Here is a 27,807-nt window from a genome sequence, read left to right as displayed (position 1 = left end):
TCTAAGACTTTCGTTTCGTTTAGTCGTCAGTGTCGCATTAATGGAAAAAATGCCTCCAACCACCAACACTTGACTTTACTAACCAACTCACTATGTTCTCTCTTTCTCAATAAAACCTACTCACATATACACCTGTTAATGGATCTGTAGCCTTATGATTTGGGCATCTTTCTGTTATTATCCTCCTCAATAAGAATCTTTTTCTCTCTCCGCTTTTCTTCTTCTTTCTCTCAATTAGGTACGCTTTTCATTTCTGCTATTCCAAATCAGTATCCTGATTATATACAATGATAACGAACTTTTGAAATTTGTAATTGTTGGTTCTCCCGAACTCGTTGCAGCTACTTTTGAGCTTTAGATTAGAGGAATTTGATGATGCAGAATGTGAAATTTTGAATTCGTTTTCGCATCTCGTTTTCTTTCTTTGAATTCTGACTAGAACGACTATGTTGACTTGGATTTTCTTGGCAACCAAACAGAATCTTGCACTTTCTACGTGTTTGTTTATATCCATATCTATTTCATGTCTGTATACAGCTTTTTGAGAATTGCTTCACGCTATTTGTACGTATACTTCTATGATCCTTTTCCATTATTCTCTGTTTGTACTTTTATTCAATTTCTTTCAATTTTGCTGGATGGTTTGTTGATATATTAATTGCATCATTTCATAATATAAAAAAGAATAAATGACCAGGTTATATGTCCTGTTTGTTAGGTGTCTAATAAATGATAAGTTGTTGACTGCAATCACTATGTGCGATGCACCTTTTTTTTTTTTTTTTTGTTGAATTGATTTGTATCCAAGTGTATGAATGAGGGCCTGAGAGTTATGAATCGAATAATTTATTCAAGTTATGTAACCTGTATTTAATAGAATATATCTTCTTCGATGAGATTTTCTTTGGTTCTTGCGTGAAAATTATTGTTAATTTTTTTTTTTTTCAATGGCATCAGATTTGGTTGAGTTTTGACTTTGTAGTTGTGGCAACTCACACCATTTTGGGGGCAGGAACTTTTTAAGCAATTGTTGTACCTCCTGGACAATGAGAAAGCAGGGAATAAAATGAGGTAAAATGCATTATTTAGTTGGTGATAATGGAAAAACTAAGATTTCATGCTGTTGAAGAGAATATTGAGGTGGAACTAAGCCAATGCAATGTCTTCCAGTGGAAACTTTACGCAAGGGCTTAACAATAATGGGGCTCAGACTCAAAGCTCTGACTCTATAAATAGGTATTGCCTAGACTGAGACTGCGAGAAAGAAGCATTTCATGCAAATTATAATGTGAATATCACGTCAATATGATAGACTGAAATCCACGCAGTCAGCTATAAGGCTTTGTATGATATTTCAGTTGAAGTGAATGCTTGTCTTGCTTAGCAGGCATAATATTGAAGCACATAGTTTACAAAGGAGGTTAAATGGTGATGGCAATGGCAATTTCATTCATTTTGAAGACAGAGAAGCAATGGTATTTTTACTTTTCACTGCTTCTGTGAAGGAATTTTTTTTTCCAAGCTTAATGGTTCCCTTACACAATTTAGTTTATCTAGGAGCTTTATTCACGAGTTAGAGCACAGAAAGAGGAGATCCAGATTCTTCGTGAACAAATTGCAGCTGCCTGTGTGAGGGTACAACATGTTTCTCAAGGCCTCTGCCCTTCCATAGAGATAATTATACGGCTACTGCATTATGAAGTTTCTGACTTAATTAAAATTGCATTGGTCTCTATGGTGTCAGGAACTGCAACTGCTGAATGAAAAATATGTATTGGAGAGAAAGTTTTCTGACTTGCGAATGGTTTGTATATTCTGGAAAATATATTTTTTATTCATACCCTCATCCTGTGTCCATTCCAAGCTTGATCATTGAATCTGGTTTATCCTTTTGTGGCCTAGATTATGAAATGATATTATTTTGGTGACAGGCAATTGATGAGAAGCAAAATGAAGCTATTACGTCTGCTATGAATGAATTGATTCGCAGAAAAGGAGATCTTGAAGAAAATTTAAAATTGGCACATGATTTGAAGGTATACTATGTCCAAAATTATGCTTCTTCATTTGTTTTTCAATACAATCTATGTATTTGTTATACCTCAATCTATTAGGGACATAATCACGTTTCAACCCAGGGAGAAGAATTGTGAAATAGTATTGCACAGCACAAGAGTGAAGGAACCAAATATTACAGATAGAGAGTAATAGATTGAGGAAACACTATTAAACTTTATCCCTATTATGCTATCAAAACATAAGATTTCATTGTTCTCCCTCCTGCTGCTAAGAAGGAGTTCTCTTTCTAATGACTCCCTTGGCTTCGCAAAAACTAGAGATAAGCCTGTATTAATGCAATATGTGGACCACATGGAACTGTGCAAAGTTTGATCTAAACCGCTTTGACCTTCTGGAACTCTGCCTGAATCTAAAGAAGAAAAGAAGCATGAACCAAGAGTATCTGCGAAATCAGGTTTACTACAAGACATCCTTATGGCATTTAGAGGCTGCAGGAGGCAGTGAAGTGTGGACTTTTGTGGCAATGTGAAATTTAGGCAATTTATAAAAATTTCAGTAGGGAAGGAAGTAGTCTTAGCTGGAATAAAATTAATTTAGGGGATTTACTATAATAACCTTTTAGAAGTTGACCTAAAATAGCATTTATATTTCAAAATTTTGTGCTGCCCCTACGACCAAGATATGAGTTGCTAAAACAACGGCTGTCGGAGTCAGTGAAGTCTTAAACTTGAAGTTCTACAATATACATGGATAGGAATAGGAGATGTAAATAGCCATTGATTGGGCATTATAGTTGAACAGAATGTCAAATTTTTATTTTCATTTCCACTTAAATTATTGATAAACACATATATGCATACCCTTTTGAAAACGCTTTTATTTCCTTACCGTGGTAGTTTCCATTTCCTTATTTTCTCAGTTTTTTAATAAATCTGCTCGAATATGAGTGTGCTGATGTGTCATATCTTTAGGCTGTAGATGATGAGAGATATATTTTCATGTCATCCATGCTTGGCTTGCTGGCTGAATATGGAGTTTGGCCCCACGTCATAAATGCTTCTGCTGTATCGAGAAGTGTAGAGGTATTAACAATTTATTTCACAAGTCACATATATCTGACGAGTGGAGTTAGATCTGTAAGATGCATTATTCCTTAATCAATTTTTCTGATTCTTTTTCTTGGCTTTAGAAATGCATGATTATTATTTTTGTGTTGAACAGCTATTATGCCACAAACAAATTATTCTGCTTTGCCTTCTTTGCAATCTGCAATCTACTTTCAAATGTGTACACATTTATATGCATAACATTCATTAGAAGTAACTGAATAACCATGTAATAAGAAAGAAATGGTACCTTTCATGTAACTTGAGACATTTATTATTTATTGATGTAAAATGCACATGTGGTGATTAACACATAACGAAATTCCCTTGTTTTTTTGACATGTATCCCCAACCTAGTGGTCGAGACCTAAGACCTATGCATTGAAATTTCAAGTTTTAATCCCTACATCCCTTAGGGACCCCCTGTTTTATCATTGAATGTAATGTCTATATTATATGAGTTCAGCAATTAGGGTGTTTCTAGGTCAAACTTTGAACAATCAATACTGATGACTGTTATTTGATAGTCTTCATTTTAACTCCTGTTTGTTCTCCCATTGGTTGGTAGGCATACATGATATTAGAGAATTATTTATTCATATTAAAATGCATGCGTCTCATTTACTTATACCAAATTTGACTTGCCTTTCCTTCTCATGATTTTCTTCAGTGCCTACATGATCAACTTCAGTCGAAGATCAGGAATTCACACGTAAGCTTTCAATAGTGTATGTTGAGTTCATTAGAATTGTTAATCACTATTGGATTTGCCACCATAACATTAGAAATAGTAATCCTGAGTTGACTCTACCATTGGAAAGTAATTTCCTCTCTATGTGCCTGCATGTATAATTTGGTGGATAAGTTTTCACTGATACCAAAGATGGACAAGTTTAATGCCCGTTTAAATGAATTTATATGGGTTCTGTGGCACAAAGATCTCCCATTTGAAAAGCTCGATGTCCAATGAATTAACACTGTGTACTCAATTTATCGTGCTTTAATCATGGAATAATGTGCTACTGCACAAAAATTTAAGATAAAAGGTATGCTGTAATCTTGGAGACAATAGAGTTAATTTTTTGACTTCATTTTAGTGGTCATTTGGTTTGTGGCAACTTTAAAAAGCTAGAGGAACTCCTCTTATGTTATGGGACAGTAGAAGCAATATTTGTCCTTGCAGGAAAAGGAACGAAGACTATCCGTCAAACTTACTCAGTGTTTTCTCCTTAGTTTTACTTATGATCATTCTACATTTAGTATTTCACATATACATAATCTCCTATGATCTTGATGTCAATTAAACGGCTTAAATGCTTTATCCACTTATGTAATTTATGCTATATATATATATATATATATATATCCTCATTATTCTGGAAGGTTTAATTTTTAAATGCTTCTACCCAAAAAAGTGCAACCTTGTTTTGAAGTTGTGCATCTTAGATTTGCAGATTTAACTACTTATTCTCAAACTTGCAAATATATCTCATGTATCAAGCATTGCTTCTCTATCCAGGGGGTGTTATTACAGAAATGTTTTTGCTTTCAAGTAGTAAATCTTTTTCATGGTCAATCCTTAAATTGTAATGTTGAGATTATTATTTTTTATCATGAATTTTATCCTATCAAGACTATGCTATAACTGATAATTTTGTCCAATTGGTTAGTTGAATATTTATTACCGGCATGGATTTGCAATTATTGCAGGATAGGATCAGAGAGCTAGTGGTGGGTGCTTATGGTGAGAGTGAATCTCATGATAAAGGTAACACTGGTACTGGCATCCTAATGCGTCAGGTTCCTCATCAATCCACGGTACTGCTGTCATGTAATCTACTTGTTTGCTATGTCACCATTTTTTGTTGTCTCAATTAGGCTTTATAATTTTTTTGATATTTTTCTTTACTGTTCCTCTCTCTCTCTCTCTCTCTCTCTCTCTCTCTCTCCTATCTATCTATCTATCTCTTTATCTCTATCTGAATGCAGAGTCAAAATGGAATTTCTCCTTCTAAGCTCAATGTAGATGATTGGCAGCCAGAACCAACTGACAAAATAATGAGATATAGGCGTGAAATTGACATGGAAGATAAAACAAGGTTAATTCTTAATAATGAGATGCATCAGCAGTTAAATGGGAACAATTTGCCGGAGTTTTCATTTGATCCTTCTAGGTTGGTACTACTTGCCTGCTTTCAGTTTAGTGGTGCCTATCCTTTCATTTCATGGTAAATTATTGCTACATGTATTTTGCAGCCAAATATAATTTGTAAAATATTTTTAGTTTGTTATAAAAATTTTATAAAGTGTAGGAGTAAATATGTTGCATTACAGCATTAAGTTTTTATTTTCTTCTCCTGTTGTGTATTAGGTTGGTTCTTCCTTTTCTTTAATACCTTTTTGTGCTCTCAATAATCCACAATAAAAGAAAGGTGATTGTTCAAGACTTTCTCTGCACTGTTTAGGAAGCTATATATTTAGTCATTATGCTATAAGTCTCAAAACTAGTCTTATTATGTTATGTTCTACATATAACCTGAAACTGTAGTTTTTAAAATTTTCTGCTACCTTTTTTTAGCTTGACTCTAAACACCATACTTTTGGCTACTAAAAATGAATCAATTGTGTGAAAACATTTTTGAATCTGACAATTTGTTTGATGTGCTATAATTTGTAGGTCAATTTCCTCTAAGTGCTTATCATTCATGCAATATGCAATTCAACTAAGTAGTATTTGTATGTTAGTGGTTGAGCTAAATGAATACTTCTCCTCCATCAGGCTCAGTTTTGAGATACATTTTAGACAGGACCAGTTATGCTGTATCCTTTATTTACCATTTTGCCTCAGATCATTCTTGTTCTACTTCTCAACTTTTCACTATTATAATTTATATATGGTATCTTTCTACTGATACATTTACCTACTAATATGCAATGACATCGGGTGCCTCTTCCATTTCTATAGGAATATATTGATTTCTTATATGGTTCTTTAGTATATTTTAATTGCATCCGCTCTCATCTCTGTCAGACTGCCACACTCATTTTCTAGACATATAGTTCTTATATGGTTCTCTAGTCTATTTTCATTGACAAATGCTCAGTATCATACATTATTACCAGCCACATAGCAGTTCTGTAGAAATTGTCCTTCAACTTAGTAGGGATTATAACACTTCGAATATTTTTCTTGTTCAACCATCATGAGTGTGATCTTTTAACAGATGTTCCTGTAAACGATAAATTATTGTTACATCATTGAATTTTTCCTAATTGGACTTATTTTTAGTTTATAGGTTTACTTGTAACTTACCAATAAATGTTTCTTGCAGGAAGGTTGCTGGTCCTCTCTCCGATAGTTTGTTCGATAAAGGTGTCATAAATGCGAGAACTGGAGATATGAACAGGGACATGCTGTATAGCACACATGATGACATTGCTTCCTCTGCTGCTGAAGGTGAGGGTTTTTATCAGAAACAGGTTCACAACCACTTGTTCAACAATTGAATAAGACTTGCTGCATTTCAGAGGGTCCTGGAATAGACTGGTTTCAGATTATTGGTGACGCTGCACCCGGAGAAAAACTCCTTGGCTGTGGGTACCCTGTGCGTGGAACTTCTCTCTGCATGTTTCAGTGGGTTCGCCATCTTGATGATGGAACTAGGCAGTATATTGAAGGTAAGAAACGAACTGGATTTTTTCCCCTCATAATGTTCATATTTTTTATTGAAAGTTTATTATCTGTGTAAAACTTGATGGGAATATTTGACTCAGGAGCCACAAATCCAGAATATGTTGTCACCGCTGATGATGTTGATAAGCTGATTGCTGTTGAGTGCATACCGATGGATGACCAAGGCCGTCAGGTTAACTAATAGAAAGTGATTTTTGTTGGTCTGCAAACAAGCATTACAAGCATTTTTCTTTGTCATGAAAATTTAGTTCTAATGTTATTGTGAAGAAAAACCTAGTCTTGAAATGCATTCAATTCCAAAAGAAAAAAGAAAAACCTCTGAAATCAAATTACTTTATATAGGTGTTCCTGGTTCGATATCCATATGTTTCTTAAGAGGTGATACATCACTGGTTTCATTATAGTCAAAGCACCATATCCGTACAAAACATTCCTGAGAATGTTGTACCAAATCTTTTGATTGACTTTGCAAATCTTTGTTGCATGTAGCTTTGATGCAGTCAAGATTTATACAACTAATTCGTTGGCTTGTAATAAATTATCTTTTTTTTATCACCATGATATGCAACGACTTGGCTGCCTAAAAGCTTTCCATTATTCTCAATCTCGGTGATTTGAAGAAGTAGGCATATGAAGTACAGAAAGTCATAGCCTTCTATATCTATAAAGATAGCCTATCCTACCAGCCTAATAGCTTTTCAATCCATGTTTTCCATTGAGGCTGCTCACCTTTTGCCTGCCGCATGAATGAAGAGTTCCAAACGGAGAATCATGTCCACACTTATTTGTACACAGACTGTAGTCATTCACGAATTCAACAGTTCTCTGTGACAATGACAGCTAATTATGCACCAAGAATCATGAATTCTCCAAACTTGTAGCAAGTGGTCATGCTTGTTGTTTTAATACTTTTGCACACCTTTTGATTTGGATATGCACTGTGGTGCTCCTCACCATCGACAAATTTTGAACATCAAGTCCTCGCTTATGCTTCCATTGTTGGAATTTTTGTACTCAATTCACTTGTGTTGCTGAAATGAAATTTCTCTGTTTTCCACTTTCTATAACTTTGACTTCTAGCATTAGCTAAGTTTCAAGTGAAAAATAGACAAATTTTTTGGTATTTATGATGATTGGGGATCTCTTTCCTCTTATTATTTATGGCAAATTGTTTATTCTAACAGGGAGAACTGGTGAGGCTTTTTGCTAACGATCAGAACAAAATAAAATGTGGTAAGTGTGTCTGAAATTTATAAGTGTCTGTTGTACCTAAAGATCCTTGAAAATAACTAAGAAGTTAATTGACAGTTGACAGTGACTGGTCTTAGGGCATCAGTCCAGTATATTTTCTGTTTGTTTCTGTTTTTATAGCATTAAAAAATTTGTTGAAAATTAAATAGAATTTTGTGCATTCACATTGAAGGTTTTACTTGCTAACGTTTTTTTTCCCCTTTAATAAGTGTTTTTGTATTTTGATACCTGTATTCTAATGTATAAGATGTCTGATTTGTAATAATCTATTGGATCATGAAGTACAATAACCATGTTTCGTATTTTTGTTGATAGTTTTCACAAGATTGTGATGTTTGTGTTACATCTATGAAATTTTTATTGAATTTATGAAAATGGAATATCTAATCAACTTACTTCATTCAACAAGGAAATTACAGAATTTGTGGAATTTAATGGTGCATGGACTTATATGCCTTTTGGTTATATTGGTGTTAAATATTATTTCAAATAAAAAACAGAAACTTTTCTGTTGTGGTATTGTTTGTGGGAAGCAGAGTGTCACTAGCTGTTGTGCGGTTCATTGATGAGCAACAAAAAAACAATTGCATTCTGCGAGCTTTTATTATTTATGCTTCTGTCATGTACTAACATATTGATTGAGAAGGCGATAGAAAATTCGTATTGACTAAAAAGCACTGTTTCCTTAATAGTCGTTGGTGTTTATTTCAATTCTGTTGTAAACATGTTCTACTTATATTGTTGTCGACTTTGCTTCTGTGTGTCGTATATTTGGACAAGTTTCTAAAAGCTGCTTCTGTAGACCAAGACATGCAGCAGGAGATTGACACATATATTTCTAAAGGCAAAGCCACATTTAGTGTTCAGTTACTGGTAGGTTTTCCTTGCTTTTATGAAATTATCTTTTTAAATTAGCTCTTCAATTCATTTATTTCCAGAGCGGTTCTAAACTATTCGCGATTATCATGTTTCTTTTCTCTTAGTTCCTATATGTTATCAGCCAATTTTGTGACCATATATATTTAACTTCCCTGTACAGCCAGACTCTTCTGACAACTGGGAGTCAGCAACTTTAATTTTGCAACGATCAGGTTACCAAATAAAGAGCTTGAGTGGCGAAGTTCTTCTGATTGCAGAGAAATTTTCGAAGAATTTATCAGTATGTTCTTAAGATTCCAATATTGTGTCGTTTTCATCTCCTTTTCTTAGAGGAAGGGGGCTGTCGGGGGGAGGGTAGGTCTGTTGGAAATGCAAATCAACCTGTTTGAGCGTGGTCCTATAACTGATGACATGTCTAATTGACAAATTTAGTGATTTCAATTTTATCAAGCGGATCTTAAAATGAAAATCTTTTTTAGCTGATAAATATCCTTTATATGGTGATAATAACATGATATGCCTCCTGCTCTGTTCACTGGACTCAGAGTCCCAAATATATATATATATATATATTTCATAGAACAATAAAACAACAGTAGATCTTGTGAAGAATGCAGAGTAAAGGAATTTTTAAATATATTTATTGGAAGTCCTCTGAGTTTTAGTTAGGATGTAAAAGAACAAATGCCTCCAAGGGTTTAATCTTTTGAATAGAAAACATTCTCTAATCCTCTATTTTTGTTGACATTGCAGATCAAAATTCCTTCTGGACTCTCAACACAGTTTGTTTTAACATGTTCAAGTGGATCTTGTCATCCTCTCAATACATATAGTGTTCGGTAATAATCGATTGACATTAAATAGTTCTATTTTATTTAGTTTAATTCCAAAATTTTTGGTTCTTGTTTGATAATAGGCTTTTCAACATATTTTGTTAAAATAATGAAGCATGTCAAGGGGGCTTATACTAATGGCTGTCTTTATTTTTTAGCATGATCTCCTATGCCATTAAGAATCAAAATAATTCTAATGGAAAAATATAATAATCAGCATTAATGTTCTAACGAAAAAGGGAGACTTAGAGAAAAGCACTTATTGCATGCACTGTGTATTGGACTTGCCGAAGATTTTTTTTTTTTTTTTTTTTTTCAATACAATTAAATCAAGTATTTTTCAAAGCAGAGAGTGTTATCAAATTTAGTAAGTTCAGCAAATAATTGGCATCTAGTAAAATTATATTTGTTTCCGCTTATGAAAGCAGTGCTTTTGATGTGATAATGTTTGTATTTTTGGTAGGATGCGGGATACACTTGTATTGACAATGAGAATGTTCCAAAGCAAGGTATCTTTTCTCTCTTGTCAAATTCTACTTGAAAAATGTGCCAATTTCCTTATGTGCTTATATGAGTTGTTTTCTTCACCTGTTGACTTATTGATGTCAAGAACCATAGAACATACTTTCAAGAATGATACCACTTATCATATTATATATATGGATGATTATGACTACAATATCAATTGGGTCTGAAATTCAGCTCTGGGAGTCAGATGTCAACTCCACGGAAATGTTTGACAGAAGCACAACATATTTGAACCATATTTCTGGTCCCTACATCAATGTGATATTAGAATGCATTTCGCTCTTGGGCAAATGCATGGTGTATTGTCCATAGTGTCAGGAAATAGAACAGCTATTCATTTTAGGTAACGCCAGATGGCTGATGTTTGACAACTTCACGTTATTGTGATGGCAAAAGGCAAATATATTAACTCATGATAAACTTTTACTGCTCTAAGACGCGCATATGCTTCAACATCAAGGTTTCAGAGATTATAAGAACTTGGCTAAAAGGGAATCTAGTTCCCTTATGCTAAATTATGCACTCCTTTTTGTTTCTATTTTTCTCTAAGAATCTTTTTTATTCAGAAATCAATTCATTTCATGTTAACAAAATATGAGCATATGCACCTATGCACTTAGAAAAAAAATTTATTTTATTTCCTTTTGATTCTTCTTTTAGGGGGTGGGAGTTGTTGCCGCCTTTTTGATGTGATATCATGGTTTATTTTGACCTTAATGCGTGACATATACCATATGGAACAGGCATTGGATGATAAAAGGAAGGGTAGAGCTTAGAACCTCAAGCCTCTTCGATATTTCAATACAGTGTTTATATTAAAACTCCATTCATGTAGAAGATGAGAAGACAATAAATCTGCAGAAATTTTTCCATCTATGAGACAAAAAAAAAAAAAAAAAAAAAAAAAAAAAAAAAAAAAAGGAAGCATTCATTTGATGGCAAATGTTGTATTATAGATTGTTATTGTCTTTTGTAGATTGCAGATCACACATGCGTAGCATCTAGATGGCAAACTAATAAAGTTCAATGTGTATTTTCTTCAATTTTGCAAACAATGTTATGTAACGGTCCACACAGTTTCTAGATTGGTATAATTCTTTGGTTTGATATTATCTTGTACTGTTGGAAGGAACTGAGTATATGCATTTACTTGTTTTAATGTTTTTTTCTCTTTACTTTATTGTCCCTTGTCGGAGTTGGCACTAATGGGAATTGAGTGCTTAAGAGAAGATTGTGCCAGGGCAGATGAATGCAAATCTGTGATGGGGAGTACTGAACTGATTCTATCATATGTTATGTCTGAAATATTGTAAATTCAAGCTGTATGTTGGTCTTTCGGGTTTTGTAAAATCTGATTTTGGTGGTTCACTAAACGCCAGAGCGAGTTCCGGTGGTATTGGTATGGTGGTCTGCAGTCATTCCAGGGAGTTGATGGCTGTTTCCCCCGCTGCTGTGATTGAAACAATGGCGGGTCGAGAGGCTGTTCGATTCTGCCTGGACTTTGGATTCTTCTGAGAAGGCGATTTCAAGAGGTGGGGGGTTCTTGGAAGGCATGTTGATATTGATAATGTCCATGATCTGCTTAACTAATCAGCTTTGTTTTTCGCTTTTTGCGGCTGTTACTGTCCATGCTCTCCTTCTAGTCCTCCTCTTGTATAGACTATAGATTTAAACTCCTCCAGCTTTCTCAGAGGAGTTTCTCTTCTCTTGCCCTACTTACCCCTTGTTTAGAATAAATAAATTCTACAAAATTTTATGAATTTCATTTTTAAATTCATATTTTTGTATTTGAATTCAATTCTATGAACTCAATTCTAAGAATTGAATATAACTAAATCAAATTCTCTTGGTAAAGGTTTTTTCACTTAAAAAAAAAATATAAACTTATAATTGATCATCTTAATTAGTGTCCTGTTTGGTGAGAAACTCGCTCTACTGGAACCCCGCAAAATACATGTTCGTTTCTTTCTTTCTTTCTTCTTTTTTTCTTGGGTAAAAAAAATACATTTTCTTCTTTAAATGATTTAACTCTTTTTTATTTTCCATGGTTATATTATAGGAGAGGGAGAGACTTGAACCTGGTCATTTGAAAATGCAAGAGTCGTCTTTCATTGGGATCCACCAGAAAGGCAGAAACGATTTAACTTAATAATAATAATAATTGAAAAATGTGAAAGGACAATTAATTAGTTTATTAGCATCATCTAATCTAATGATTAAATTCTAATGTTAGGGTGATGGACTCTGGATCACAGGTCAGTAGTATCAATCTTAATTAATTTCTTCTTATACGAGTGAAAACTGATAGATGATGTCACAATGCAGGCCAACCGATTCAAGACCTCTCAAGTTAATTATTCTAAATGGTTGTTTTTTTTTTTTTTTTTTGTCGTTCAAAGAGCATGATTAGCCACTAAGAAAAACCTTTGTTACCCACCAAGTTACCAAACAGGGTGTGACGTGGAATTATTTTTCAGTCTCTTAGAAAAAAAATGAGAGATTTGTATTTTGAGAAAATAAAATTAATTGATTTTTTTAAATGGTTTTGTAACTATTTTATTTTTTTTAATTTCGTTAATATTATGCTAAGAAATTACTCAAATTTGAGCAAAATGATTAGAGTGCTTTAAGAACTATTAAAGAACCACTTATTGCCAATAAAATGTGATTTAATTGATCATTTTATTTATATAATTTATATAAAAAGTGGGAGGCCAAGTTGTACGGTAATTTCACGTCACGCCATCAAAATTCTAAAACCAAAGACAATACACATGCTTGCACGTGACTGCAATGCGTCAAAGCAAATCTCACATTCCATTCCCACGTGTAAACTTCCATAACATGGCAAGATTCAATTGGTTGGGTGGCTTCCACAAGAAAATGCAAAGAGAGGCCGCAGGCGACTCGCCCACACTTCACCAACCAGTTAAAGCTTAGACGGTACTTCGCCAATTAATTAAACAAAACCCTAAATATAGTCAACAAACCATCATCTTGCAATCAAACCAAACCAAGAAAACGGTACTTGCTTAAAATGCGAACCATCTAATTTAGAGGACCTCTTTATTTTCTTTCGGATTATAAAGGAGTGGTCGATAATAATTTTTTAAATTTTATAAATCGTGTTTGAATTAATTTTTATAAAATTAATTCATTTAATATTTAATTTTTAAAATTTTATTAAAAAAATTCAAATAATTAACGCTGTTAAAATAAAATAGTTAATTTTATTTAAGAAGCCCGTGAAATATCTAGACTTTCAAATCATTTGATAATAATTGAATTAATAAAATTTTAATTTAAAAATATTAAAATTATTTTTAAAATTCTAAAATTGTGAGAGTAGATATACACTAAATTTAACGCCGTAAATAAATCGAGCCGAGCTATATTGTATTCTAATCCCGGTGCTTAAAAGTATATTTGGATCTAAACAAAATTAGTAAGAAAAAAGGAAATTGAAAACACCCAAAGAGAATAAATCAATAAAGCAAAAGATAAGGAGAGAGAGAGACACAGACACACACTCACCAACTCCCCATCTCCTCTACTTTGCTTCCCTTCCCATCCAAGCCTCTGTCTCACTCTCTTTCCCTCTCTCTTTCTTTCAGACACTCTCTCTTTCTAGGCTTAACCTCTGTAAAAATATTGAGCTAAGCAAACCAACCTTAGAACTTGTTTGCAAAATTATACAACAATGGGTTCTGTTGGGAACCAAAATCCTTGGTCGCCATATGATACTGCTTATAGAGATTGCTCCCAAGGAATTTGTAGCATATATTGTCCACAATGGTGCTACATAATCTTCCCTCCTCCGCCTCCTTTTACTCTCGGCGATGATGATTCCGGCACTGATTTTTCTCCTCTAATTATAGCCGTTATCGGTATCTTGGCTAGCGCTTTTATTTTAGTGAGTTACTATACTATCATTTCCAAATATTGCAGACGCCGAGGCAGCCACCCTGAGAATACGATGGAATTGGATGGGAATCGCGACCAAATCAGTAGTGAAGCTTGGCAAAGCATCAATGGCGGATTGGATGAGTCTATTATTAAATCAATTACTGTTTGCAAATACAAAAAAGGTGATGGGTTTGTTGATGGCTCTGATTGCTCTGTTTGCTTAAGTGAATTTCAAGAAAATGAAGACTTAAGATTGTTGCCTAAATGTAGCCATGCATTTCATCTTCCTTGTATTGATACTTGGTTAAAGTCTCATGCCAGTTGTCCTCTTTGCCGTGCCAATATCGCTTCTACAAATTTTTTACCACCGCCGGAAACTCAAGAAGCTCCTCCTCCGCCAACTAGCACTACTACTACGGCTGCCCATGAATATCAACATATAGTGAACGATGCCGTTTTGGTTATTCAAGATTGCGAAGAACCTTTGGTTAGTCTTGTTAATGTTAGCCGTGGCGGCGGCGGCGGAGATATGCCAAAGCCTGCAATTCAAGATTTGGAATTGAACAGACAAAATATGGAAAACGAAAATATTCTTGAAATTAGAGATGATCCTATTATTCAACCAATTAGAAGGTCAGTTTCATTGAATTCTTCTCTCTGCCATAACCAAGTTTCAATTGCTGATATACTATGCATTAGTGATGATGAAGAAGAAGATGATGGAATTAGAGAAACAGAGAATAATAATAGAATTGGGATCTTCAATATGGTGAGAAGTCCTCCAGCAATGAGAAGATCATTTTCGACGGGAAGATTCATGTTCACAAGGTATGAGAAAGACAGGAGTTCTATGATATATTCCTAATTGAATGGACATAATTTTTTTTTTCTTTTTCTTTTTCTTTTTCTTTTTCATGTGTAAAACCATAATTTTCTTCTTTCTTCTTCTGTAACATAACTAAAAAATTAATATAGAAAATTGACGGTGAAGATTCCTTATTTGTAGGCTTATAGGGTTTTGAATTTTGATCAATGAAATCTAATATGCTTCTTGAAACGATGATTCTTTTATAGTTTTAAATTTTATGGCGTGTTTAACCGTAGAAAACTAGAGCAGTTCTCAGAGAAAAATTTTCCAAAAAAAATTGGAAAACAGATATTTTTGTGTTTAAGTTAATTAGTTTTCTATTTGAAAATTTTAAAAACAGTTTTCTAATTTTCCAAAAATTAGCTAAAGTTTGAAATACGTTGTTTTCCACTGTTTTCCTTTATTTCCAATAGTTTTCCATTTTATGAAATGATATTTTCATAATTGACATATAATATTTATAAATAATTTTTTCTATAAAATATTTTTATTGAATAAATAAAATATTTAAATAACATATAAAATTATAATATGCTTTAATATATAATTAATTTTATTATTACATATATATTATGTCCTTTATTTGTAAAAAATTTTTCAAAATAATAAAAATTGATATTATTATTATTATTATTATTATAAATAATCAATAATAAAAATTTAAAAAAATTTCTAAAGTTAGTTTATAATATTTTATTTTAATTTTGAAAGTTATGAATAATGTTTGTGAAGTCTTTAAATTAAAATACGATTTTTATATTGTTATCGAGTGAACGCATTTTTAATTTTCATTTTCTAAGAAAATAGAAAATAAAAAATAGAAAATTTTTTTTTCTGCAAGTAAACACATTCTTAATTTTTCTTCCTATATTTATTTGGATTCTAAAAATATATCAAATGAAAGTAATCATAGCTTATTTTTTTCATATAAAAAAAAATATGGGTATCAAAGACAAAACCTAAACTATCAAAATTATATTTGGTAAGGGTACATATGGTTTTTGCTTTTATTTTTCATTGTAAAAGAAATTTTTATTATCAAAATTATTTTTATTATTTGATGTTTTAAAATTTTTTAAAAAATAGTAATCACAATAAGACAAAATCATAATCAGTGTGTATGTTTCTTTAATTTCATCAACCCCTTTTACACAATATAAATTTTTAATATAGAAAACATAAATTAAAAAATAAAAAATAATACCAAACCCTAATTTTTTTTTCAAAACAATTTATGTGTTTATGGATATATCAGTGAGCAAATTCATCTACTACTCAAACTATGTTGCTTATCAAGACTAATGAGCAACTCAACTTGCACAATTCCTTCTTTCCCTTTAACTATTTATCTTTAATTTTTTTTAAATTCATGTCTATTTATTATTTTATTAGATGTGATAAAATAAAAAATTTATAATTAAAGACTATTAATGGAGCAAATTTTAATTCTAATTCAATGGACTTTTCAAATACTTATGATTAATTTAAAAAAAAAAAATATTAGTTGTTATATGAGTATTCCTTTATTCCATGGCTTTTAAGGACTGTTAGGATCCTGGTAGGGAATTTTTTTTTTTTTTTTTTACTTCTTTTTCTATGATTGGACACTTTAACTTTAGGTTTTCAATTTTTAGTTGGCAGATCTTTAAGAGAAGATGCCAGCTGTATACAAGCCCAAAAGAAGCAAAAACAAAAAAGTTAAAGCTGATAATGAGATTTTAGCTTTGCTGCTTTCACTTTGAAAATACACAACAAGATGACATCTAAGTTGCACCTATTTCTATTAGAGGGTACCTTTGGAAAACTATTTACTATTCAAGCAAATACATTACCCATTAGTGGAGAAAAAGGACATTCAATAGGAAAAAAAAAAAAAAAGAAAACACTAATTATCAATCAAATTTAAAAGGGTTAATTAAAAAAAATAAAGTTTAGGCTGATCTAATATATGCTTTAATTTATATTGTTTTAAAATTAATAATTTTTATCTATTACTATAATGCATTCCATGATTTAAAAAATTGTCAATATTGATTATTTATATGCAATTTATCATAATATATATACAAATTTGAAGGATTAAGATTTTCTCATGTTTGTATAAATAAATTTATCATGTTTATGCAATCCCAACCATTGATTTATTTAATAATGGGCTTTTGAGATTTTTTTTAAAAAATTAATTTTGAAATTTTTACAGAAGATGATTACTTTTTAAATAATGAAGCTAATAATGGTTTAGTATAAAATCAATAGTTTTGATCGGATGAGAACATCAGAAAATTTCAATTAAACTTTGAAAGCAATTCATCACCAACCCTGTTTGAAAACACAAACCTAACTTCAAAGACTTTGTTTAAAATCAACTGTTTTGATAACTGTTAACAATTTTAGTAGCGTTTAATTGTTAGTTATTTGAGCAGCTTTTCATAAAATACTAAAAACTAAATATTGCACGAGTAAACTTTTTTATAGAACGTTATATTAATATCTAAAAGCTAATTCAAACGTTATGTTACAGAACATTATAAAGAATAGCGTTTAGCAATTCGACTAGTCAAAATCCTTAAAGCTACCTAAAAAGCTGTTACCTAACGCAACCAAAATCTCAATTCCCAAGGTTAAATAGACTATGACAGCCTTGGGCAACAACTTTTGAAATAACTTTTAAGTTTTGACTAAATATTATTTTTTTATAGTGTTCAGTACCATAATATTTGAACCAACTTTTAGAGATTAAGATAACATTTTGTAAAATGTTAATCTATAATATTTAGCTTTTAGCATTTTCTGAAAAACTACTCAAACAACTAAAAGTTGTTAAAACAATTAACAATTTCCAAAACATTTAATCTTACCGAAGAGGTGATAAAAGAATTCAAAATTTTTTTACAACCAATGTAAAATTAAGAAATTAAAAGGGCTTTTTTTAAAAGCAAAGTTTTAATAGGGGCCCAATTTATTTATTTTTTTTCTTCTTGTAAGGGAAGAAACAAATAATTTCAGTTGCCCTCTAAGTTGAGCAACCAAATTTTAGATAGCGGCAAGCAATCTAGCTAATACTCTAATCTCACTTTCTGCATCTACTTGGAGAAAGCTCCAGCAGGGGACCATTTACTACAAATAATGGTTTGAAGTAGACATGTTTCTTAATGGATTTGGCTTTTTATACTTAATTAAAAACCCTTATTTCATAGTTTTCAATTTATTTCATAATTTAGATTCGAAATTTTCCATTAAAATGTCTTAAATTTGGACATTATAAACGAAAATATTTGTTGGAAAAGAGTATTTATTCATCTTATATAGAACATTTCAATTTGGACGTACCAAAAAGAAAAAAAAGTACTCCAGTGATAAAAAATAAAATTCTTTATTAACAGCTTTAGGGTTCAATCTTGGCGGTAGAAAGGCTAATGTACCCAATAGAAAAAAAGAAATGAAAACCCTAATTTGATGATAAGATTTAATTTTTGATAGAGAAAATAGTATTGTCAATGAATATTAATTTATATATGAATTTGTGAAAATGCTATTTTTTGTGCTTACAAGATGTCACACGTGCACACATACACAAGGAAACAATGTTTGTGTGTGTGTGGATAGAGATTAATTCAAGTTGAGGAATCAAAATTTGATATAACAAACAAACAAACACATGCACTCAATCAATCAATTAATAGAAACCCGAAACTTTCTTATATAAATCTGAATTTTTAATCATTAAAAATAATATATATAGTCTAAACACATAATTTAAAAAAAATAAAAAAAATAAAAATTTTTGAGATCAATAACCAAATAAACTCTGTTGACAGATTTGATGTTACATTTTTATTTATTTATTTCCTGAAATATTATATAATTGACCACCAAATTAATATGCCTCTGCTTAAAATTCAATTTCAATCACATAGCAATCTACAATTTCTGTGGTTGGCCTTTCTGAATATGACATTGCAGGACAAAGTCAGAAGGGTAATTACTTGATTCTCATCAATAACAATAATAATCAACTTTGATAATTATTATAATTTTGGTTTTTTTTTTTTAAAATTATCAATTAATATTTTGCACAATCAATTTTTGTTTTTTTCATCGTGTGGAAAATTTCTAATTGGCTAAAGAAAGTCCATTAGAGTGAATACAGCCGCGTAGGCAAATAATATTATTCCTATTTGTTGATAACCTAATTTACACCGACCATGAGAATAAACAGTAAAGACGCTTTACCAAAAAAAGTTTTATTATTGAAAATAATTGTCCCCTTCTACACATTAAAAAATATCCTTATATTTGTCACATTTCTCAAATATTTATTTTAATTTGCATTAACTTTTTGTAATTTTAGTTTTAATATTTATTGAAAATAAATATTCTTGCACTAAACTTTTTTTTTTTTTGGAAATTAATAATTTTAGTGCCTCTTTTTATTTTTTTCTATTTGAGTATTTGACCGAAAAACTTTTTTCGTTCCATGCCTAACGTTTTAAAAAATACAATTGCCGACTCTTCTCATTGGATTACTGACTTCGCACGTGTGTGCTCCACTTTTAATAACGTGTGATAAAAGACAAGGACAGCTCGGTTCCACGCGGAATGGATTGAGAAATCACCAAAATGTCCTTAAATTTCCATTGCTTACACTCAAAATCATTTTATGGTAAAATTGCCCTTGTCTTTGCAAATCACCTATGCAGAAGACGATCAGCACAATCTACACCTCTTCATATCGAGCTCAGTAGTCCAGTTAACATCTACACCTCTTCAAATTTAATAATTATTTTCCTAACAATTTTCATAATTCTTATATAAAAATATGAAAAGGAAATGAAAACCCCATTAAATCCTTAGTTAAAAAGAAGAAGCCAAATGTTACCAAAAGTTTCACGAAACTTGCTTCTGGTCCTATTTCTAAAGGAGAAAATCTCTCAGGAAGAAGCCATGGCAATCCCTGCACAAAAATTCCCAATAACTATATCAGATATCATTCATACATAGACATACAAATAAAATTTCAAACCAATTCGTAAAATTAACATTTCAATCAACTGAATATTAAGTCCAAATAATAAAAGCAATAACTAAATATTTTGTAGATTTGTTCATACATTGGCAAGAGATTGAAGCGAGTGCCGATGTGAACATGAATGCTTTGCGAAAAGGGGAAGAGGTGTAGATGTTCACATGGGTGCTGCAAAGGAGAATGCCTTGTTCCTCGTGGAATGGTTTTCAATGATCTGAGGAATGGCAGGACCCGAGGTCGCCGCTGCTCGGAGCATCGATTGCCGTCCCGGTCTTGTCGATCGATGGTCGGAGTCATTCAGGGGAAGAGGATCGCAGTCTGCGATCGGGGAGAAAGAGGGGTGAGCGGGAGATGAGCTTATCCTTCTTTTTTTATTTATTTATTCTTCTTATTTCCTTTCGTTTTCTTTTTATTCTTTCTTTCCCTTTTATTTCCCTTTTCTTTATTATTTTCCTTAAATTTTCTTTCAAATTTGTTTTCTTTTATTTATTTGAACTTTCTTTCTGTTTTGTTTTCTCTAATCTCCTTCACGTATTTATTTTTAATTATAAAAATAAATACAAATAATTTCTTATAAATCCATATTTTTTACAAATAATTATTGATAAATAGTGGAGGTTTGCAAATATAGGGTGAACAATGAAAATTTAAGGGGATTTTTGGTGCAGTCAATTCCACGTGGATCTGAGTTGTCTTTGTCTTTTATTACACATCATTAAAATCAGGACCTATATATACGAAGTGACTAATCCGGTGAGAGAAGTTAGTTGAAAGCACTTGATTGTATTTTTTAAAATGTTTAAACACCTAATTGAAAATATTTTCGGTCTATCATTCAAATAGAAAAAATTAAAAAATTCAGACACTAAAACTATCAATATCTTTTTTTTTTTAATTAAAAAACGGTCTAATCTGATTCGATGTTTAATTTAAAAAAAATTCTTTGGGCTTTTAAAAGTGAGGCTCGGCCCAATACATAAAGCGACCCGATAATAGGCTTAAAGCAATGGCTTCAGGAATATATACATATATATGTTTGAGCTTGCTAGATTTGAAGTTTGAGTCGATACTCTTTTGCACGACCCAAGTTTGACAAAGTTTAGAAATTTTGAACTCCAAGTTGATTCAAGACTTGAAGTCGATTCCACTTAAATATGTTTATTTCATAATAAGGCTCGATAATTGTATATTTTGTGATTTAATATTTTTAAATTTATATTTGAGGATTACTAATTGAATATAAATATTAATCCTAAGCACAACTTCTCTTTTTCATTAAATTTTGATATCAAAATATGATTTTTTTTTAAATTTTTTAATATTAGATACAAATATTAGTCATCATTGTAATAATTGAATTCAAATATTGCTCATTTATATTATAATTTAATTGCAATATCGGTAATATAATTAAATTTAAATATTAGTTCTTTTAATATCAATTACAAAATATTAATCCTTAAAACTTCTAATTGAGTCGGTAAATTTGAATATTCTCTGTAATAACCTCATTACTCAAAAGATGTATATATCTTTCCTAAACTCAAAAGAATCTTTCGATGGAAAATAGGGATTCCAAATCTTATATTTAAACCATATTTTGCACCTACTCAATATACAGTTTTTGATTTTAAAATTCATATATATAATTTTAAAATGTAATTATTGAATTTCATAAAATCCAGCATTCAAATATATAGTTTTTCACTTGTGTCTAATTTTACTACTAAAAATGATTTTGTGTCTATAATAGCTAAGAACACTTTTTTTTTTTTTAAATTATAATATAATTAATAAACCATCAAAGTTATGGCCTAGCATATAGGTAAAGATCCTTAGCCTTAGCGTTGGGTTTAACCCTCACCCTTTTATAATTTATAATCTTATTGAAGAATACTAAATTTCTTACAGAAATAATAGAAAATCAACCTATTATTGGAGACTATTAAATTTCTTATAAAAGTAATAGATAAACATTTCAATTTCTTATAAAAGTAATAGATAAACATTTCAATCAAACGTAGAAAAATCAATATGTACTTGACAATTCTAAATAGAAAAATCAACTATATTAATTAATTGTCTATATATTACCATAAACAACATGTTATGTATGCACTAGCGATGTGTTTATGATATTTTGACCTCGTTTTTTTTTTTTTTCTTTTTAAATTATCTAAGTTAGGTTAAGTATAAATGGATGGTCTAATAGCTCAGGATAATACTTGGATAAAATAAATTTTTCTTGGATAGTATAATTTAATAAAATTATTTTTGCTGATAAAAAAAAAAAAATGATACTTTTCTTATTAACTGAGGTCGAGGGTTCAATCATTATGGAGCAAATACTCAGTTGAGAGCACTCTACCTCTTAGCAGGCCGACTAATGTGAGCAAAATTTAGTTATAGTCCAGAGGTTGGGAATACATGTCGTTTAAAAAAAAATGATATTGTTCCTTCCATAAACTGCAAATTGATAGTAAATCTAAGACTTCGTTTATTTTCGGACAAAAGCTTATTTTTGAAAAAATGTTTTTACGATTTATTTTTTATTGTTTAATTAAAATATTAAATATTAACTAAAAAAAATTAAAATTTATTATTTAAATATATCCCCATAAAAAATCGGTTGCTAACATAAAGGCAAAAAATCTTTAACGTACCACGAACACAAAAATTATTTATAGCGAAATTCAAATAACTTCTTTACAATAAAAGAAAATAAAATTTATTTGACAAAAAATAAATACTACAGTGATTTTTCTCCATAAAGTAAATATGTATAATCCTAGTAAGATAAAACTTTCAGGAGTTTAAGTTCTAAGTAAGATTGGACAAAATATTCCAATTAGAATTGATAATATATATGATTTAATATTAATGAATCACTATCTAAAAATCAATTTTCTCCTAGTAAAATGAGTAATATAAGTAATTTATTATTAAATTAATAATTTAATAGCTGAATATTTTAATTCTGAGGTTTAGGTTTCAACAGTATCATTTACAACTCATCCCTTATAAAGAGACACTACTATTTTTTTTTTTTTCTTTCCAAAATGTCGAATGTACAACTAGTGGACACATGTTTTAATTTTAAAATAACTGCTCCAACTATCAAGCAATTTGAGCTAAATACTAAATTTCAATAAAAATGTCACATTTCCTTTCAAATATATATATATATATATATATATATATATACATTAGCAACTTTAGTGGTGATAATGGGTGACCCTTCGGTTCAATTCAGTACAAATTAAATTAAATAAATAGAATTGAAAAAAAAATAAATAACAAAATCAATTCTAACAAAACCAATTCGATTAAATTAGATTTTTAATTTTCACTTAATTTTTTTGAATCAATTTGATTTTTATAGTTTTTAGATTTTTTTGATTCCATATAATAAAAACTTAACCAAAGTGAAAATTTTTTAAATTTTTTATATTAAAACTGAAACCAAATTCAAATTTTTTTTATTAAAACTAAATCTAATTAAATCAATTCATTCAATTAGCTTTATTATGTACTTCTCGGTCCTAATATATCGTATAAATTAGGATTTTTAATCATTGGTTTTGAAAGTTTTATACTAATTAAATTGATTAACAGTTTATTTTAATAGAATTTAACTTATAATTGTAAAACGCTAAAAAGCTAAATCTTAGAATTAAAGTAGTTAATTTTTTATAAAATCCCGAAAGATATTTCACAAGGTCTGTAGAAATTACTGCGCAGCCTCATTGGGATATTCATTTTGAATGTGAAAAATGTCGAGAGTGTAGGAGAAAGTTGACTATTTTCGATGAATCTAATTTAAATAATTTCTCTGAAAAGATATACAAAATAATTCATCCTTCTTTATCATAAACATTTTGAATAAATCTCTGTCCCTCCTTCCAAGTTTCTTCTCCAATCAAAATTCTCTCTCTCTCTCTCTCTCTCTCTTTAAAAACACATTACTACCAATCATCACCAGCACTACATGAACTCCATCACGCACCAAAATGGTTGAAGAGAGCTCCACCTCCGCCGCCACCGCCACCCAATATCCGATCAAAACGGTGGTCGTTCTAGTCCAAGAAAACCGTTCATTCGATCACATGCTAGGCTGGCTAAAATCGTTAAACCCAGAAATCAACGGCGTAACGGGATCCGAATCCAACCCAATTTCCACCTCCGATCTCAACTCCTCCATCATCTTCTACGGCGACAATGCTTCCTACGTTGAACCAGACCCCCCTCACTCGATCCAAGCCATTTACGAGCAAGTTTTCGGCGTTGAATGGACAGAAGCCGCACTTTCTAGCGAGAATGCTTTACAACCGCAAATGAACGGGTTTGCTCAAAGCGCAGAGCGGACGCAAAAAGGAATGGCAGAGACAGTAATGAATGGGTTTAAACCTGAATCGATACCGGTTTATAAAGAGTTGGCTATGAACTTCGCGATTTGTGACCGGTGGTTTGCTTCAATTCCAACGTCAACGCAGCCGAATAGATTGTACGTGCATTCTGCGACGTCGCATGGAGCGACGTCTAATGACACAAAGTTGTTGGCTGAAGGGTACCCGCAAAAGACTATATTCGAGTCAATGGACGAAGCTGGGCTTAGCTTCGGGATTTACTATCAGTACCCTCCTTCTACTCTTTTCTACAGGTAACATCTTCAATAATTTTCCTTTTTGCAAATAATTTGTTGCTTTTATCTTTTATATAAAAAAAAATTCTTTCAAGAAATTAGATATTTTAGGATAAGATTTGAATCATTTAATATGATGTGATTAATATTCATAGTTAATAGAAATCTCATTCCATCGATTATGTCATAAAATTTTTTATAGTTACTTAAAAATAATAATTTTAAATTAAATATTATTTCAAAAAATTCGATTAATATTTTTATTTATATAACACTTAAAAAAAAAAAGAAATTGCAAAGCTTGTGATGGAGAACCAAACATATTATTCAATTATTTAACTAATTAAATTTATTACAATCATCTTTAATTTTGTTCAACCCAAACAAAACTACGCGTTTTACTCATTTATTTAACAAAAAGGTCAGCTAATGAGCTATTATATTAAATTACAAAAAGTACAAAAGACAGATAATGTTTACAAATTAAATATTCTGTTGGTATAGTGGCATCTACATATTAGAAGGGCATTTCATGTAAAAGCAAGGCCATTGGGTCATTACTATATTGGTGACCACCATCATCATTATTGTAATTATAGGTTTTTTTGACAGCCAATTAACATTTTAATTTATATTTTCTTTTGATTTGGTTGTCGTTTTCTTTAATTATTTAATTTTCTCATAATTAATAATTATTTATTTATTCCCCCACTTAAAAGTTTTGGAGGTGATCAATTTGAATATTTGCCTTATCTGCAAACTGATCTATAATTTATACCTAATCTAACCTAACCAATTTTTAAAACTGGCTAATAAAGTTTGTTAATAAAGTTTGAACTAATGGTGGTGGCTTGTGGTGGTCGGTTACTGGTGTTTATTAGTGATAACCGGTGATTATGACTACCAACAATTGGTAGATTAATAAATGTGTGTTTCAGTGATTAATAAATTTATTAGTGTAGACTACCAACAATTGTTAGTGATTAATAAATTTATTAGTGATAACCGGTGATTATAACCGGTGCATTCATTTACTACAATATTTATGTGTGTTTATGAATTTGTCGATATTTCAAAAAATTTAACTCTTTTTAAAAAAAGGAAGTCATTTTCCTTTAAAATGCTTTCTTTAGATTACTCAAATATTAGAAAATTAAAAAAATCGAATGAAATTATTCAAATTTCATCACTTGGGGAGGTTAGTGATTCATGAGAACAAGAGAATTAATTACTTTCATGATGCAGCTCAAGAATTAAAAAAACAAAAAAAACATCATTTACTACATCTTTCTCTCTTAATTTTCTGCTCTAATGGGAAAGTGAATTCCTCCTTGGCAGGAACCTTAGAAAGTTAAAATACTTGAAGAATTTCCACCAGTTTGATTTGCACTTCAAGAAGCATTGTGAGGAAGGAAAGCTACCAAACTACGTCGTAATTGAACAAAGATATTTTGATCTTTTATCTATACCTGCAAACGATGATCATCCATCACATGATGTATCAGAAGGCCAAAAATTTGTGAAAGAAGTGTATGAAACACTAAGAGCTAGCCCTCAATGGAATGAAATGTTGTTCATAATCATATATGATGAACATGGTGGTTTCTATGATCATGTACCAACTCCAGCAACAGGTATTCCTAGTCCTGATGATATTGTTGGTCCTGCACCTTATTTCTTCAAGTTCGATCGCCTCGGTGTCAGGGTTCCTGCCTTTTTAATATCTCCCTGGATTGAGCCTGGAACAGGTACATATATACATTTATCTCTCCTTTTTAACTTTCCTGCACTGATTGCAATTTAGTTGATGAGGTTTGAGTTAGTGCACAAGTCATACAATTTCCTTTTAAATTTGAATTCTTACGTTTAGTTCAGTTTGATTCGATTCAGTTTGATTTAACGATTTGTCCTAAATAATGAACAATACGATTAGTGATTTTCTTGTTTTTGAAGTAATCTAATAACATATCTGTTTACTTTTAAATTGAATTTGCAGTACTACATGGACCTTCAGGACCATATCCTACATCAGAATATGAGCATTCCTCAATTGCAGCAACAGTTAAAAAGCTTTTCAATCTAAACGACTTCCTAACCAAACGCGACGCATGGGCTGGCACTTTTGATGTCGTTTTGACTAGAACTACTCCAAGAACTGATTGTCCAGGTTAACCTATGTAATTCTTGCATAAAAATTCCGGTCATTGCTTCATTATGCATTAATAATTTGTTTCATCTAATATTATATATGCACAATTTTTGCAGTTACATTGCCAGAACCTGTCAAGTTGCGCGAAGGCGTAGCAAGAGAGGACGGAAATCTTAGTGAATTTCAACAAGAACTAGTACAAATGGCAGCTGTATTGAATGGAGATCATAAAAAGGATATTTATCCTCATAAAATTGCAGAAGGAATGACAGTTTCAGTGGCTGCAAAATATATGGAAAGTGCATTCAAGAAGTTCATTGAAGAAGGTGAGAAAGCTAGAGAAAATGGAGTTGATGAATCAGAGGTGATTGTTATTGAGAACTTCGTACCTACTAATCACAAATCACCCAGATCTTTTATTCAAAAGTTGTTTTCTTGCCTGGTTTGTGATAATTGAAGCTTTCATTTGCCATTATTTATTGGAATAAATTCAATTAAATTGAATATTTTCTAAATTGTGTAGGTTTTTTCCTGTCTATTGATTTGAGGAGAGTTAATGCTTATATATTAATTATATGGATTTGTTTGTTCATATGTATTTGTATTGACATTGTGAAAACTGATTAGTTGGTTTTGTTATATGAATTATTTGTTTTTGCCTCTCAAAAGCAGTTAGTGTAATTTTTATAAAACAAACAACTATCCCCTTCTTAATTGCAAGGACTAATTACAAATAATAATGAAAATAAAATTATTTAAATCATCACGTCAATCCATAATCTTGCAGTAAAAACCCAAACAATAATAATAACCTCAATGTTCAATTTTTAAAGCCCAAAAGAACTTAAGCCCAGTCCGGACCAACACACCAAGCCCAAAATAACAAAATTTCTCTAGACTGGTATC

The 27,807-nt window shown here is 31.0% G+C and overlaps 3 protein-coding genes and 1 long non-coding RNA gene across 14 annotated transcripts; 3 read left to right on the top strand and 1 right to left on the bottom strand.

Annotated features, from left to right (window-relative positions):
- Positions 1-12: 12 nt before the first annotated feature.
- On the top strand, positions 13-12,070 carry LOC105632512 (hypothetical protein). Of its 11 annotated transcripts, none has more exons than XM_020678700.3 (20): positions 13-238; positions 1,013-1,071; positions 1,171-1,236; positions 1,385-1,475; positions 1,558-1,635; positions 1,745-1,804; positions 1,932-2,036; positions 2,991-3,101; positions 3,796-3,837; positions 4,836-4,943; positions 5,115-5,299; positions 6,458-6,582; positions 6,654-6,803; positions 6,900-6,991; positions 8,004-8,052; positions 8,873-8,943; positions 9,110-9,229; positions 9,703-9,788; positions 10,246-10,291; positions 11,690-12,070. In XM_020678700.3, exons 2-20 carry the CDS (start codon positions 1,067-1,069, stop codon positions 11,768-11,770), a joined length of 1,671 nt encoding a protein of 556 aa, XP_020534359.1. In that variant the 5' UTR covers positions 13-238; positions 1,013-1,066; the 3' UTR covers positions 11,771-12,070. The 11 variants fall into 11 exon arrangements, with proteins under 11 accessions (XP_020534359.1, XP_020534357.1, XP_020534361.1 ...); XM_020678698.3 differs by having other exon boundaries at positions 958-1,071; XM_020678702.3 differs by having other exon boundaries at positions 14-238; positions 1,388-1,475.
- A 1,732-nt stretch (positions 12,071-13,802) lies between these two features.
- On the top strand, positions 13,803-15,215 carry LOC105632511 (RING-H2 finger protein ATL52). The gene has a single exon (XM_089717435.1). The coding sequence runs from the start codon at positions 14,011-14,013 to the stop codon at positions 15,079-15,081; it is 1,071 nt and encodes a 356-aa protein (XP_089573561.1). The 5' UTR covers positions 13,803-14,010; the 3' UTR covers positions 15,082-15,215.
- Positions 15,216-19,684: 4,469 nt separating this feature from the next.
- Positions 19,685-20,517, bottom strand: LOC110009316 (uncharacterized). The gene is made up of 2 exons (XR_002284211.3): positions 20,196-20,517; positions 19,685-20,038 (listed from the first exon to the last, which is right to left on the bottom strand). It is a non-coding gene; the product is annotated as an uncharacterized LOC110009316 (long non-coding RNA).
- A 3,381-nt stretch (positions 20,518-23,898) lies between these two features.
- Positions 23,899-27,569, top strand: LOC105632510 (non-specific phospholipase C4). The gene is made up of 4 exons (XM_012214903.4): positions 23,899-24,770; positions 26,091-26,500; positions 26,749-26,919; positions 27,018-27,569. Exons 1-4 carry the CDS (start codon positions 24,121-24,123, stop codon positions 27,356-27,358), a joined length of 1,572 nt encoding a protein of 523 aa, XP_012070293.1. The 5' UTR covers positions 23,899-24,120; the 3' UTR covers positions 27,359-27,569.
- Positions 27,570-27,807: the final 238 nt, after the last annotated feature.

The sequence above is a fragment of the Jatropha curcas genome, chromosome 2 (genome assembly GCF_041381405.1).
Source record: "Jatropha curcas cultivar XTBG-Jc1 chromosome 2, XTBG_Jcur_1.0, whole genome shotgun sequence".
Classification (NCBI taxonomy): domain Eukaryota; kingdom Viridiplantae; phylum Streptophyta; class Magnoliopsida; order Malpighiales; family Euphorbiaceae; genus Jatropha; species Jatropha curcas.
Note: the sequence above shows the minus strand (reverse complement) of the source record. Positions and strands in the feature narration are given on the sequence as shown.

Coding starts and splice junctions, on each gene's coding strand:
- LOC105632512 (XM_089717827.1), top strand. CDS start 1,160: ATGTCTTCCAGTGGAAACTTTACGCAAGGGCTTAACAATAATGGGGCT. Junction 1,805..1,931: donor AGTTTTCTGACTTGCGAATG/GTTTGTATATTC, acceptor TTTTGGTGACAG/GCAATTGATGAGAAGCAAAA. Junction 10,292..11,689: donor TGAGAATGTTCCAAAGCAAG/GTATCTTTTCTC, acceptor ACTAAACGCCAG/AGCGAGTTCCGGTGGTATTG.
- LOC105632511 (XM_089717435.1), top strand. CDS start 14,011: ATGGGTTCTGTTGGGAACCAAAATCCTTGGTCGCCATATGATACTGCT.
- LOC105632510 (XM_012214903.4), top strand. CDS start 24,121: ATGGTTGAAGAGAGCTCCACCTCCGCCGCCACCGCCACCCAATATCCG. Junction 26,501..26,748: donor CTGGATTGAGCCTGGAACAG/GTACATATATAC, acceptor TTGAATTTGCAG/TACTACATGGACCTTCAGGA. Junction 26,920..27,017: donor TCCAAGAACTGATTGTCCAG/GTTAACCTATGT, acceptor CAATTTTTGCAG/TTACATTGCCAGAACCTGTC.